The sequence below is a fragment of the Pinus tabuliformis genome, chromosome 9, assembly GCF_031772625.1.
Source record: "Pinus tabuliformis cultivar Carrire ecotype Pingquan chromosome 9, CPIR1, whole genome shotgun sequence".
In the NCBI taxonomy this organism is placed as follows: Eukaryota; Viridiplantae; Streptophyta; class Pinopsida; order Pinales; family Pinaceae; genus Pinus; species Pinus tabuliformis.
This window is the reverse complement of record NC_142307.1, coordinates 1,735,462,098-1,735,478,358: the sequence shown is the minus strand read 5'-3', so window position 1 is coordinate 1,735,478,358 and position 16,261 is coordinate 1,735,462,098. Positions and strand designations below refer to the sequence as shown.

Genomic DNA, 16,261 nt, shown 5'->3' with positions numbered 1-16,261 from the left:
TATGACCATTTCTATGAGAGGTAGTGACTAATTTTTCATGATTTTTGAAATTGGGTGATGCTCTGAGGAATGCAAAAAAAAAATTAAAAAACAAAAAAAAAAAATAATTTTATTTACTTCCTTCCTAATTCAAATCAAATCAATATAGTAATGGTGAGGTGGAGACTTTTATTCCAATCCGAACAAAACCATATACACCATAAAGTTGTTCCAGACTAATTTCTTCACATATATAAATAAATAAAAACCAAAACTACATTTTATATCAAACAATAGTGACTACATAAAACTACATTTTATATCAAACAAATAATGACTCCATAGCGTTAAGATTTGAACAATTACATTCAATCCCACATCATCATCTCTGCAAATTATTCTTGGTTAAACAAACATATATAACAAGTTCTTGGTTAGACAATAATATGTAACAAATTTCCAGATAATTACAGGAAAATAAAGGCGTATAAAGTAGCCTAATTACAAACTATATGGAACAATATATATCTGGTCGTTTCAAATTTCACTGTGCATATTTCATGGCAACCGAATATCGTTACACGAAAGTCTGAAACTGAAACTTCCCCGGTTATAGATTACAGGAATTTGGGAATATAAGGTGACGGGTGCCATGATAATGGATTTTTTTTTCTATAAATCTGAGCAGCTCTCCTATAACTCGAACTATGCGATGTACATTATAATGTAATGGCCGTTTCCCATCTCCAGTGGTATAGGATATTTGCTATTTACTGGACATAAATAATCTCGGTGAGTGTACCAGCTTCCAGGATTGATGTATACTTGGTTTGGTTCGCTGCACATTCTTTCATAATACAGTAATAAATACCATAATGCTACTGCTATTTCTGCAGCCTATATTGCAATTGCGTCTGGCAAGATTCAAGAGTATTGCTTTCTGTAACAGGGACTCCGAGGATATTATGATAAACTCTGAGAATGTGAATATGAAGAAGCAATTGAATTCCTGTAAATTGTAACTGTGATTCCAATGCTGATGTGTACTACTGTTAATTTAATCGTCTGGAGAGATACATAGATTTCTGGTAGTTTTCTTGATCAGCGACTGGAATCGGGCGAGTGCCACCATGGCGGAGTCCCAAAGTAAGAGAGACATGATCACCACTTCCAAACTGTGCAGATGACAAGTCCTGTGGATGATACAGTATCCCACTGCTGCCATTTAGGTGGTTGTTGTAATTAGAAGAGAACGCAAGACCAACTTCAGAGCGTGGGACATTTGTATTGTCGTTATCATGCTCGTGATCATGATTTGCCTCCTGCTTCCTTTTAAGCGGAGCGATCATGGGGTTCGCTGAAGGCATATTACTTTCTGCTTCACGACCTGTCATTATCTGATTAGCTCCGGATGATCTGAAGTTGCCATCAAAATTTTCCTCCTGGACTACGGTTGAATCCATCGGTAAGCTCACGGCTGCGCTGGTGGTGCTGTCCTGCCCATTTGGCGACAGGTTGTTCTTGAATTCTTGAGAGTCGGAATCAGATGAGTAGGGGTTATCATCACCAGGTCCTCCTGGAATTTTTCCATGCTTATTTGAACCTTTCTCGTCGTTTTTCCGAGCGGTAACAGTTTTCTTTTGTTTATCAGAAAGGCCTCCCTTGTTAATTTCAGATTCCTTGAGTTCCTCCTGGTACATGTCTTCTATCATCGGCTTCCAGAGTCTCACTCTAGCATTTATAAACCAATTGGAAACCTGGAAACAATATCAAATGTAATAAAGTTATTCATTTCTTTGAACCAATGTTCCTCCATGTTTTCCAGTGAACTTATATTGATGTACAATCTTGGAATATAACCATCAGGAGTATATTGCATATTTTTGGAATAGGATGGTCAGGAGAGGAGTCAAACCATAATTTTTTTTTTTTTTAATTCTCAAATTCCAGAATATTTCTCAAATTTATATTTTTTTTTACTTTAATAATTTTTTTGTTTTTGCAAGAATATAATTTTTGAGAAGTGTAAACATTAAGTAATTTTTCTATGTGTTATCATGAATTGTCATTGAAAGTTCTCAAGAGTCAATTTAGATGTGTGGAAATCAGAGATTTATGTCATAGGTATGTGTAACTATTGTGATCGATAAAAATATCACAATGTATGTTTGGTGTTGTGTTTAATGGCTCTCTCACTCTCTAATTTCTAATATGGTATCAGAGCTAGTTAGAAGGGCTGAGATCATGCAATTTTAGCCATGATATTCCTTTCTCCATAGATTAGTTTCATAGAGTGTTTGATCATTGTGTGAATATTTGATTTGTGTGTGGATTGTGGATAGTTGCATGCAAAGGAGAATTGCTAAGATCCATTGTTTTTGCCATTGTGTGAAGCTTCATTGTGGGAAAAAATTTGTAAAAGAGAGGAGATCTAGTTGTGAACAAGCTAGATCAGCATATATTTGGTTTGATCTAGTGTGCATTGACAATTGAGAGCAATGTCTACATTTTTTAAATGATGGTTCTCGAAATTATCATATGGTGCAATATGTACAACTTTGGCAAGCAAGTGGAATGTTGGCATTTCTCATTCTAGATCTGAACTAATACAATATTGTGGTATTGTTTATCCCAGTGGAGAGAGAGATCAGATCTAGAATATTTTATTAGTTTAGATCTAGAATGAAAAATGCCAACATTCCAGGTGGTTAGAATATTTTATTAGTTTAGATCTAGAATGAAAAATGCCAACATTCTAGGTGCATGTAGTTGGCATTTCTCATCCTAGATCCGAACTAATATAATATAGTGGTATTGTTTATCTCACTTGAGAGAGAGATCAGATCTAGAATATCTTATTATTTTAGATCTAGAATGAGAAATGCCAACATTCAAGGTGCATGTAGTTGGCATTTCTCATTCTAGATCTGAACTAATACAATAATGTGGTATTGTTTATCCTACTAGAGAGAGAGATCAGATCTAGAATATTTTATTAGTTTAGATCTAGAATGAGAAATGCCAACATTCCAGGTGCATGTGGCAGTTGTACCTCTTGCACCATCTAATAAGAACCACCATTTAAAACATGTAGACATTGCTCTCAATTGTAGTCAAACCAAATCTATGTTGATCTAGCTTCTTCACAAGCAGATCTCCTCTTCTTTTACAAATATTTTTCAACAATGGAACTTCACACAACAACAAAAAACACTAGATCTTTGCAATTCTCATTTGCATGCAACTATCCACAATCCACAGACAAATCAAATATTCAGAGAAACAATAGATCAAACACTCTATTAAACTAATCTATATACGAAGGAGTATCATGGCTAAATTTGCATGATCTCGGCCCCTCTCTTGAGAGAGTTAGGAACAATAGATCAAACACTCTATTAAACTAATCTATATACAAAAGAGTATCATGGCTAAATTTGCATGATCTCGGCCCCTCTCTTGAGAGAGTTAGGACTAGACGAGCTTGTTATAAAATATAGAGGGATTAGAGAGTTATTACACACAACACAAGCCATGCAATAAGGAAATTATTGGTGACTTTGTTTAATTATTTTTTTTTTTGGAGATTTTGGCTGCAATGGGTGAATTTTTTTTTTGTCAATTTCTTAAATTAGGTTTTTGATTGCAGATATGAATTCAACACCCTGGAAAACCCCTTAAGTACTCAAATTGTGGAGAGTTCACAGCTCAAACTTGTGATTCCAACAAATCCCTACCAAATTAGGAACAATTTTAACCAGAAAAGATGCGGGAAAACCCTCCAAAAAATCTAACGGATTTATTAGTTTACTAGCTTTTCATCCTTATGTCACTTTGTTCTTGTTTACTGGACAAAACAAAATGTAAAAACAGTACACTAATGATTAACTTATTGCATGGTGATTAATATTTACTATCTAATAAAAATAAAAATACATATTTCAAAATTAAAAATAGTATAAACTCCAGTTACACATGTTTCAGATTCTAAGCAACATATATCATAGGTATTGCCGTCCCTGGCATTTTTCTTAATGTTGATCATTGCGTATTTCGTTTTTGAACATTTTTTTATGTTTACAATTTTTGAGAAGTTCAGTTTGTTGCACAAACCTGATTTCTTGTCAGACCGGTCTTCCTGGCCAGCATATGCTTATCTGCATCTGAAGGATACCTGAGGAGTAATTTTTTTGAGGGGATCAGTTAACAATTTACTGCAACCTGCAATGGGTTGGAATTGTGCTATACTAGAAAATCCATTTCTGAAATTGTGTAATTTTGTTGGGGTTTGGGTGTTTTGGGTGAATCATGAATATGAATGCAGTATTCACCAGAAACACTAGACATACCAACCAGCTTGCACAAAGTTCCAACAATATTCATCGCCATATTTACTGACGGTGAAAATCTACATGCTCAGAGTGATTACTACTTACGGATTGAGAAAGTGTTCAAACAGCCATGCCCGGAGAGCACTGATCGCGTGTTGAGGAAGGCCTTTCTGAGGTCGCCAAGCTTCTTGCTCAGCAATCATTCCAACCTGCTGGAACGCACGCTGCTGTCGCAGGCTCTGCTCTAAAAACCTCAGCCTCGGTGTTTCCCCCTTGGTTGTGCCAGGACTGCCAGCTGACTCTTTCTCGCCTAGTAGCTCGCACGTTACTTTAACTTGACCTTTAATGGCGTCCTTTAAGCACCTGAAATGTCTTGACATGGCCTTCGATGCAGGAGCAAGATAAGGAGTTGCAGCCCCCACACCTGCTATGGATTCGAAAGAAGAAATTACCATCTTCCTGTGATCGCAATATTGACGGTATTGCCTATGTACCTGTTAAATGTCGATATCCGATTTGAGTACAATCAATCAAGGTTCATCGAATGTGATTGCAGAAAGGAATGTATTGATGGTATTTACATTCATTTATATATTTAAAAATTGGCGATTTCTATTTCCAACCCCATAACATTATAATGCGTGCTGAAAAGCTACAGAAATAGTGTTCCTTTCTCTCTCCACAGCATGTGAATAAATGGATGGAACGTGGAGAGAGAGGGCCAGCGCTATTTCCTTAGCTTGTTAATCGCATTTATAATGTTATAAGATTGGAAATAGCATTCTCCTTTAAAAATGTAATTTAAAAAATAATAAATCACAATTTTCTGTACAAAATGTCAACCTAAGTCTATGTTATTCATTTAAGTACAATACAAAGATAAATATTATTCAATTAAAAAAAACAAACATTTTATTAGGAAAGTGTGTTAAGTACAGGAAAGTGTGTTAAATGCACTGCATTTATTGTAATTTATAATTATAAAAGTAAGTATTATGTATTTTTTTCTAACCTATTTATTTTTGAAGAATGTGTGGGTTGGAATTGTAGGTTATTTATTTTTGAAGAATGTGTGGGTTGGAATTGTAAGTTATTTATTTTTGAAGAATTTGTAAGTTAGAATTGTAGATTGTTATTATATATTGTTTATAATTTAAAAAAAGAAATTATTAATCTAAAAATATAATTTAAACAATAAAAATTTACAATTTTATTTACTAATGATATTGCTAAAATTCCAATTAATTTAAATATATTACAATAATTCAAATAAAATATAACCATTAAAATTGCACACAGTTTTCATAATCCTAACCAAAAACACCTTAACATAATTTAAGTTACATTTACTACAATTTGGAACACACACTCTGCCCATAGATACGTAACGCCTCTACCCACCGAGATTTAACGGCCTAGATACCGTTCCCAGCTACAATAAACGCACTGAACCAAAATGCATGTTAATCACCCGGAACAATAAATGTAGCGCACCTAAATGTGTAATGGTCACCCAGATGTTTGAGGTCAGTAATGGAGAGGAAGATGCTATCATCAAACACCAGGTATGAAAATATTAAATGCGAAATATTTGTAGTATGATCGGCTTGAAAATATAGTAGTTACTATATTGGAGAGAGATAAAGGTAATTTTGTTATTTTAATTTGAATTACTCCAATAAAGGTAATTTTGTTATTTTAATTTGAATTAGAATATTTAGAGAATTGGTAATTTGGAAAGATAAGTCCTCACTATTATATTAGATATAACTATTTTATAAATGTTATAAACTGACAAATTACAATATGTTTACAGATTTGAATTTAGAATAATTTTTGAGTTTAAAGGCTTCTTATACAGCCTAATATCATGTGTAAAGCTGTTAGTCAATCATCAAAGTTGAAATTTTATTCATATCTTCCGAATTAAAAAAAAATTAAAATATGAAAAAAAAAAAAAAAAAACTAACTATACAAAACATTTAAATAATATAAAATCATAAAAATATTTACACTAGATCCTCTTTTTTTTTTTCACCTAGGTGGAAAAACCTATCAACTCAGGTGTCAAAACCAACAGTGAGGACAGCGATCTCTGGCTGCTATCCGCGAATGTCAGTTTGACTCATCACAGTTAGATAGGAAAACCACGCCACCTGGAATAACCCGCTGGTGGTCCGTAAGGGAGCAGGCTCATCACTCCTGCCAGATGCCTCTGGGTCTTGGGCCGTTAACCTGTTTCCTTACGTCCGAGGAAGACGAGCTCTTAGCCAAGCAGAAGCAGTTTTACGGCATACTCCAGGCCGCTAGATCCTCTTAACTCATATTAAATCCTTATTTAAAATATATCTATATTAATTAAAAAACAACAAAATCACATAAATCGAAACATCACCATTGTTTTTTTCATCTCTACTGAAAATGAATGTCGATGTTGTTTGTCCGAAAATGAATGTATAGTTGTAAACTCAATCAATTATAGCGAAACAGATTGATCGTTTCTTTTCAAATTTCTATTTTGCTATTAAAAATGTCAGATCCGCACAGAATTTTCTGAATCGCGCACTCTATAAAAAGTTGAATTACAAATGTATTAATTTATGTTAGAAAAAGTTGAGTTACAAATGTATTAATTTTACAAATTTGTCTGTTGCCGGACTGCAGATGGAGAATAATATCTTCGGTCAGAATAGCAACAGTGAGAATATAACATAGAGTACATGAAATCTTATATGAAATTTCAGCATACTTCCATCTTTCGGTTTATAAGTCCTTTTCAAAAATATAATAATTATAATATGAATTAGGTAATATAGATTAGTAAAATAAACAATTGTTTTTATCGTGATAAGTCCTTCTCAAAAATATAATAATTATAATAAATTATCATAATTATAACATGAATTAGGTAATATAGATTAGTAAAACAAACAATGGTTATATATATTTTAATGGATTATTATTTTTAGTGGTTTAAAATATATTTTTGATTAAATAAATAAATTTCAAATTTCAAATATTAAACACGTGAATATTCGGAAAATTATTTAATTAAAGTTTAAAATTTCAGAAAATATCTAACAAAAATTTGATCACAAAAAATGAGTTGGAAAGACATCGACATATAATTATTAGAATAAATATTCAATTGAATGTTTTTTCAAATATAGCATTTATAATAAATAATAGAAATCATAATGTAAGTCATTGAAAAAATATTTATTGATAATAATAATAAAAATCACAATGTAAGTTTGTTAAACAGTTAAAAGGATTTATTTTGAAGTTGGGAAGAATTTGCCATCTTCAGACCCAAAATTTAATTTTTGCCCGTGATATTTTGAATACAAATAATTTCTGGAAAAGTTATATATATCTACCTATATAGAGGAAAATAAAGATATTTTTTATTGGGAAAATATTATAAATAATGATATTTAAATAATAAAGATCTTTTTCTAGATGAATTAAAAACTAATTTGCTTCCATTATCTAGTATAGACAACATAGAAGATCTCTATTATAATTTTACTACAACCCTCTCATATTCTATTAACAAGTTCTCAATTGAAGTTTCAAGTAATAAAAGAAGTAGCAAAACCAACCCGTGGTATGACAATGATTGTAAAAGTGCGAGGAGAACAATTAAGGAAGTTGTTGATGAATCTCTTAAAATTGGCAAGATAAAAATATACAAAGGCCTAACTAAAAGGAAAAAAAGGCAATATATCTTACACCTCTCTAAGGTAACTCGTGGAGGTAGATTCTAACTAGGAAAACTAAAGATAATAATAAAATTGCTTTACACGACTAGAATTCCTATCTTAAAAAGCTTTATGAATCTCCAAATGTCATGGATAACTTTGAAACCCTGCGCACAACGAAATAAGTTTTCTCATTAGAAGACATTGATTTTGGGGTTAATCGCTTGGCTAATGGGAAAGCTAAGGACATTGAAACATTAAAAATTGGAGGTCATGTCCTCATCCTCCACATTCACAAGCTTTTCAATCAAGCAATCAAGAAAGGGCTCCCTAAACCATGGACTCAAAGCCTCATTATCCCTATTTTTAAAAGTGGAGATATAAATAACCCCTCTAATTATCAGACAATTATGATCAGCCCTCGCGTAGCCAAGTTCTATGGTATTATTTTGGAAAATAAGTTGAGCATATGGCTTGAAAGTGAAGGTAAGTGGGCTAAAGACCAAGCGGGTTTTAGAAGGCACCATTCAACAACAAACCACCTGTTATGCTTAGGATCATTGTGGAGGAATGCCGCAATGATAAATCCAATGTCTTTTGTTTCTTTGTGGACTTTAGAAAGGTTTTCGATATGGTTCCTAGAAATAACCTTTGGAATAGATTAGAAGAGCTAAAGGTTCCTTTTGAGTTGAGAGTTGCCGCTATAAAGTTATACAACAATGTAATTGCCAAGTTAAAGAACAATGAGGGGTGGTCAAAAGAAATTAACTGTAATATCGAAGTTAAACAAGGTTCCCCCCTCTCCCCTACCCTATTTGGCATTTACATCGATAAGCTAGAAGGTTGTTTTGAGGAAGCAGGATGTGCTGGCATGATCTTAGCTGGGATAGTCATCATCCTTCTTCTCTATGCTGATGATATTGTTCTTCTCGCAAGGTACCCATCTGATCTTGATAAGCAACTTATACTTCTTAAGGATTTCTGCTCTACCATGGGTATGATTGTTAACATTGACAAAACAAAGTTATGATTATCAAAACCAAGAAGGACACTTACGCTAATTTTATGTATGACAATAGTAACTTGGAGGAAGTGTTTTCCTACAAGTACCTAGGAATTGATATTCATCACAAGCTCAACTAGAACTATAGCATTGACAAAAGGATTAATGGGGGGTGGAAAGCTTATTTTGGTCTTGAAAATAATTGTAAAACGACAAACCTCGTAATGTGGGATAGAAAGAAGTTCCTCTTTGAAACTTTAGTCACTCTGGCTATCTTATATGGATGTGAGGTTTGGGGTTGTAGCATCCCTAGAGAATCCTGGAGAAAGATTGAGCAAATCCAGAAGCATTTTATAATGTATAACCTCAAAATTAAAAGCAACACACCTATCCTATTCTCCTTATAGAAGTGGGTCTTTCCCCTATCCAGACCCTAGCTATGACTAGGCTTCTGTTGTACAAGCACAAACTCAATAACATAGGAGACCATAGACTTCCTAAGCTAGCTTTAAATTCCAACCAAAACCACCTAAGGCTCAAACAAGGTTGGTATAAAAACACCAGGGTCTAGTTAAAGCATTGGGAGATTGACGAGAATGTTGCATTGCAGAACATTAATAACATTAAAAATATTGTTACTTCTAAGTTCAAAGAAAAAATGCAGTGTGAGAAGGATTTAGCAGCTAAAAGAAAATTAAGATATTATAAGGAGGTCATCAACCTCACCCTAGAAGATCAAAAGTATCCCTCTGTTTTATCTAGCTCAAAGAAGAAAATTAATATAGCCAAGATTAGAACAAAATCTCATGAGCTCCATAGTGAAACCATCGTTGGGCAGTTCCTAAAACACCATGGATGGAAAGGTTCTGCCATCTTTGTGAGAATATGAACATCGAGGATGAAAATCACTTCCTCTTAGAGTGCCCTAGGTACAACCACATTAGATCTCAGTTTCAAAATCTTTGTTGCAATACTGACCTTCCTAACCTTTTACATTGTCAAAATTATAGTGAGCTCGGGAGGCTTCTCTCCAAGCTTTTTCAGCATATGAATAAAATCCTAAATCAAGCTAAATAATTTGTTTCTTTAGGTCTGATAGACCAAAATTTGGTCTCAGTGGACGTTAACCACCACCACCACCATCATCATCATTAATATAATTAAAGTTGTATATTTATTTTTTTACAAGTGGGAAAACTTATCATAACTCACTTGTCAGACCAGCAGGAGGACAACGATTTCTAGTTGCTATTGTTAATGCAGGCTAACTCATCACCCATATTCAAGGAAAACCACACCACGTTGGTGTAAGGGGGCAAGCTTTCTCTCCTCCCATACTTCTAGGCCTTGGCTGTTAACCTGGTTCCTTATGTCCCAAGAAAATAGGCTCTTAGAGAAGAAAAAACAGTTTTAAGGCATACTCCAAGCCCATAAAATTGTATATTCAATTAATAAATTTTGATTTATAAAATTTTAATGAGTAAAATTAAAATTTTAAAATAAATTAATTAATAAATTCATCGATTATTAGTATATTATTAATATAAATTAATAATTAAATAAATTAAAATTTATAGATAAAAAAGTTTTAAATACAATTTTTTTTTAAATTTGATTAAAAATTATTAATATGTGTTTGTTCAATTTATATAATTTTTTTTTAATTTTTTTTTTTTTTAAATAAACAAAAATAACATTCTCTTGTAGAACTATAACCATAAAAATGAAAACTTAAAATAAACCATCCCAATCACTTCCTAGCATTAGTCATTTAATTTATAAATATTTATATTCTTAATCCAAAAATTAGATGCTCAATTTAAATATTTATATTCTTAATCCAAAAATTAGATACTCAATTTAGTTCCACTTGGCTTTAAAAACACAGTATTTTCATTTAACAAATCTTTTACTATTTATAAATTATAAATTTAATAAATATCAAAATCAACATTTCTATCTTTAGCTCCTTTTTTATGTTCCATTTTCTATCCTCTTGTCTAGACTCTAGATCAATGTTTTCCATTTTCCAGAACATAACAGAGAAACATGTGTGAGAGCACACAGGAAGAGATTTATAACTGGCAGAGATATCTATCATTTTTTCATTACATGTGTGCTGGAGATTCAAATTAACGGTAGGTACAATTCAGTTCATATTGAAGTACATATCTTGTGATATGGAAATTCGAAGTAAGGTGAGGTACAATTGAATATTACTTCCATACAATTGCATTCGTATAGGGATCTCTGTTTACAATCAGATATCCTTTTCCGGCCACAATTTGGAACAGTCATGTATTGTGTGAGAATTTTTGTTGTACACACATGTATTGTACAGACATTTGATGTATATATGCTTTTTAATAATGATTATTTGAAATAATATTATGTTTTGTAAAAATTTAGAAGTTTGAGAGTGTTTTGGATTAGTATTTATTAAAGAGAAATATGGAAGGTAATAGTTTTTTCAAAATTAGAACCTTGATGTAATAGAATATAACAGTTGATGGTTTATTGAAAATTGAAATTAGGATAAGGTAGATGTTTAAATGATAATATGAAGTAGGAATATGAATATTTCTAAATATTATCATTCTATTTTATATAAAGTAATGGTGAGAGCCAGCAATGCTTTTGTGATCAAAATTTATTCTTTAACAAATTTTAACATGTTACTCACTTTATTTCTTAATATTAAAATTATATCATTAACATAAAATAGATATCTTTCTTTCAATGGAGAATGGAATTTTACTTTATTTTTTAATATTAAAATTATATCTTCAACATAAAACAGATATTTTTCTTTCGATGGAAAATGGATTTTTTTGGGTTTAATATGCTAAAAAGAAATAATTTCATATTCAATTTATTTAAATCTAAAATTTGGAAATATCCACCCTGACATAAAATAAAACTACTTAAAAACATGTGAATATAATTTTAATACTTTTTAAACTAACAAAATATAAATAAATAACATTCAATTATATGTATTAAAAAGGAGAAGATAGGGAAAGAACTGGGACAATATTAAATAGTATATACTATTTTAATGTTCAATATATCAAATATATCAAATACACGATTTTAATGTTGAATATATCAATGGTGGAAATAGTTTTTTCTATTTGATGTATTTTTTATAACAATTAGATATTTTTTACTACATTTTCGTTGTATATATATATATTTGTTGGAATGTTTTTTTTATGGTATAAAATATTCCTATTAAAAAAAACTAAATCAAAATAAGTAGATATTTTCTATCCCGAATATATACAGGAAGTAGTATATAAAAATAGAATTTAACCAACATTAAAAACCATTAACATATAGTCATATAAAAGCACACCAAATCGAAATTAAGGAAAGATTTTCTATTATGAATGTATACAGGAAGTAGGATATAAAAATAAAATTTAACAAACATTAAAGACCCTACACTCTTTAAACCATTAATATATATTCCAGTTTCCCTACTCATCTGTATGATGCAGAATTTGGTATGCAGAAATTTAATAATGGTATTTATTTATTCCTCTCCAGATTTAATATATCACTCATTTCTCAGAAAAGAAATATGGATATCTATAAGTAGCTGGAGTATCAATGACCTCTCAAAAAAGGAAATGGCTAATTTACAGATTATTTGCAATTACTATGATCAGTACTGTTTCACCCTCATCTATTACGATCCTCGGTTGTGTCTGCGAGCCACCTATACTATTTCTCTGAAAAAAACGTACTACTAAACAGTTTTGAATATAACTAGATTTGACAGGTCGGATCTGCGTAGTTGAATTGTTTTGATGATAACGAGAAAATTTTAGAAAGAAAATGAGCAGACTGACCTCATCGAGCAGCCACAAAAGTTCTTTCTTCCGTTTTTGAAGTGCGAGCAGTTCTCCCGGGAATATTCGCTGGTCTTGGGCATTGCGCATTTCAGTTGGTACAGTTGATGATGACGGCGCTGCAGCAGCTGGAATGGAAAACCCAACTTTCGAGCCCGCCGAAACACTTGCTGGATCATGCATACTTCTGTTTGCAATTGAGTTACTGTTTTCCTGCAATCTGTAACGGTTCTGATTGGAGACAGTACTGCTAATGGTGGCATCCCCCATCCCTACCATGTTGCTCAACTCATCGAATAACTCCTGGGTTGCTTTCATGTATTTGGGATTTTCCAGTAGAACGCCATAGCGTGTTGCTGCTATTTCTGATGTACCCATATTTGCATGGACTGAATCGGCTGCAGGAGGAACAAGAAACGCAGATCCTTTTGCTGACGATAAAATCCCATTCGATCCAATTGAGTTATACGAAGAAAACCAACCAAATCCATTTGTTGGTTTAACTTCCACCTGTTTAGACTTCACATCGGCGCTTGCTTGCAGGCGGCTAACCATGTCCTGTGCAGAACTTAGCCTCCTAGTTTCCAAGGGTTGCACCTGTATTTGAGAATTCGAGGACAAAGACAAAGCGAGTCCTTGAGCAAATCGATCATCTCGGCTTCCAAAACCGCCAACAACTTTGGTCTCTAAGGGTTCTTCGTTCCAATGGGTCGAATTATATGGTGAAGATCCAGCCTGTCTGTTCGCCCAATTAAGCGTATTTCTGAGTTGTGAAGTTGCAAACTGGTTGTTTTGCAAGTTCCCATGGCCGCCTTGCAAGTTCCCATGGCCGCCTGGAAGAAGATGAAGCTCATTTACCCTAGTGCTTTGCCATGGCGTGTGAGGAGATTCCCTGGCATTTGTGGGCAACTGTTCCACACCAACGTCTGCAGATATGGATCGTGAGAATGTGGGGAACTGATGTGCCAATTCCCCGTAGTGTTTCTGAGAACTCATTCCGGCATTAGAGGAATTCGGTATTCCCATGTTGGTAGAAATAGGAAGCCCAAGTCCAGAATACTCTCCGTTTCCAGGGTTCATCAGGCATAGCTGCATGGTATGATCTGCTTGGGCATGCATGTTGTGAACTGTTTGCAAATTCCCTTCTTTGACAATTCCCATGGAGTCGAAATGCATACTTCCACCGACTGCCCCACCGCTGAATTCATTGGTTATATACTTGGGAGCTATACTATTCAGAGACCATTCATGAGATTGCTGTCCGTCCGAAACCCTAGTCCAGTTTGGTGTCGTGCTGAGTTTCGAACCCGAGACGCCGTCGTCTCTGCCTGGCACACCCAAGAGTTCCAGGCCATTTGGAAAATTGAACATCTCCGGATACATCATCTGCGACTGCTCTGCGTACATGCCAGGCATGTCATCAACAATGCCTGACTGGGTCAGATGATTTGAAAATCTATGTGACATCACATCAGGCTTCAGAAGCCAGAAGAAATAAATATATATTTCTCGGATCTGGATACTTATTCTGCGGCGAACTTGCTCGATTCGTTAAGGAATTTGCATAAAAATGCCTATTTAGTCGCAACTTCGAACATTTCTGCAGCATAACAGAATAAGTTAGACAGAGCGCAGAAAATTAATTCAGAAAGTATATGCAGAAATTTCATTAAATAGCACATGGTGACACCGATCCAAGGCTGCCATGCTTCCATACTAAACCCTAATTAAGAATAGCAAAAGCCATTTTCAGACAAAGACAAAGCCTACCACCAAGGAGATTTCATGCGGCCATGCTTCCATATTAAACCCTAATTTAGAATAGAAAAAGCCAAAGCTATTTTCGCAGTCAGATAAATATTAAACATTATGCATTAAACCAATAATTGATTTTATCTAAACAAAATCCTGTTTCACAGAAATACAAAATCTATTGGAAATTTGCCCAAAGAAAATATCAATGAAAGGGAAGTCAGAAAACCTATAAGGGTACCTATGTTCTTCATACACAAGCCCATTTAGAACTTGCAGCAGCACCAGCTAGGTGTTGAAATGACACTGAATTTCAAAATTTAAAGTATTTTTAGCATGTAATTTTTTACAGTGAAGAATATTACGGAGAAAACTTCTTAAACATTATAAGATGTTGTCAAAACATCAAATATTTAAGGTGAACACTTCACCCAGCTTAATAGATAGAAAACTAATATCAAAGCTAAAATAACCTACTACCACTAGAGATTAAACCCTAAATTCATATAATCAGAAGGCATGTGAGAATAAGTCCTACAGAAATAAGAACGCAGATTAGGAACCGTCTGTGGTTGTTGGGTTTCGAAGATACCAGAGGTTAGAAAGACTAAGATCCAGGCGATTTACAAAGGGCAAAGTTTCTGAAAAAAATTTCCACAGTATACAAAATATCATGGTATGGTATAACTGCCAGTATGCTATCTACACTCCATTAATTCGTAAAGTTAACTTATTCCGACATGTTATAGAAACCAGCCAGATGCACTCAGAGAATGTATTCCCCCCGATCGGAAAGTCCATGCGGCCTAAAATAATGAAGGGGATTTAGACGCAGACGAGGAACGGTCTCTTTCTTCCCTACACGGCCGACCTGTCATCGATTCCCGAGCCCAACATTGACCCAATTCTCCCGTGTCGGGCTAATCCCGGGACTGAAAAGCATCAGCAGATAGTATAATCGATTTATTGCCCGCCGCCTTACCTTCTGGGTCTGGGCGATCCGGACTGTGAAAAGCTGCGGGAGAAGCGGCCTTCAATCTTCTTCTGTCTTCCATCATCTAGAGCGCTGCTCCGATTTTTCTTGCTTTTCTTCCTCGCCTGCGCGGACCGCTATCGAATCCTAATCCCTGTCCCGTCGTATATTGTACGAGAAGGGGAACGTGGCGTTGCTCACCTCAATATGCACGCACGCCTTGACTAAAACACTCTCCAATCAAATGTTGGGGACCGCGGTTGATGGCCCTACACATTAAATGCCTCTCGCCTGCCCGTTCCTTTTCCCACCGAGGGAGTTAATTACTGCACAAACTCCGTGTTCTTAGGGGCGTGGGTCGTTCAGTTTTTCCGGCGAATTTATATTGTATTTTCCTAATCCAAGACTGGGATGGTTTTAAACCATCCAAATTCCAAACATGTCTCGGATTCAAACTTGTAGGATGAAAGTTTTCATTTTGCAATTTTTATAATTATAATTGGTTATAATTATAATTATAATTTTAATGTATTATAATTGCTTACAATTTTAATGTCAAATTGTAGGATGAATTTTTTTATTAACCAGTTTAGATAAGAGGGATCAATTTTTTTTTCATTTTAACTAACAGAAGTTTACCAATCAAAAAATTTAATCACTCT

At 33.8% G+C, this 16,261-nt stretch overlaps 1 protein-coding gene across 4 annotated transcripts; it reads right to left on the bottom strand.

Moving 5' to 3' along the window:
• Positions 1–373: 373 nt before the first annotated feature.
• Positions 374–15,774, bottom strand: LOC149155642 (uncharacterized). 4 transcript variants are annotated; one of them, XM_089445847.1, is made up of 6 exons: positions 15,219–15,585; positions 14,868–14,932; positions 12,875–14,474; positions 4,416–4,804; positions 4,093–4,153; positions 374–1,736 (listed from the first exon to the last, which is right to left on the bottom strand). In XM_089445847.1, exons 3-6 carry the CDS (start codon positions 14,339–14,341, stop codon positions 1,032–1,034), a joined length of 2,622 nt encoding a protein of 873 aa, XP_089301973.1. In that variant the 5' UTR covers positions 14,342–14,474; positions 14,868–14,932; positions 15,219–15,585; the 3' UTR covers positions 374–1,031. The 4 variants fall into 4 exon arrangements, with proteins under 4 accessions (XP_089301973.1, XP_089301972.1, XP_089301974.1 ...); XM_089445846.1 differs by lacking the exons at positions 14,868–14,932; positions 15,219–15,585 and adding an exon at positions 15,609–15,774; XM_089445848.1 differs by lacking the exon at positions 14,868–14,932.
• Between the last annotated feature and the right edge of the window lie 487 nt (positions 15,775–16,261).

Bases quoted from the DNA above. Each gene is read 5' to 3' on its own strand.
- LOC149155642 (XM_089445846.1), bottom strand. From the start codon at position 14,341: ATGTCACATAGATTTTCAAATCATCTGACCCAGTCAGGCATTGTTGAT. The intron at 4,805-12,874 runs GTCAGTCTGCTC...GACATTTAACAG, and splicing joins TTTTGTGGCTGCTCGATGAG to GTACATAGGCAATACCGTCA. The intron at 1,737-4,092 runs GTTTGTGCAACA...TATTGTTTCCAG, and splicing joins CCGGTCTGACAAGAAATCAG to GTTTCCAATTGGTTTATAAA.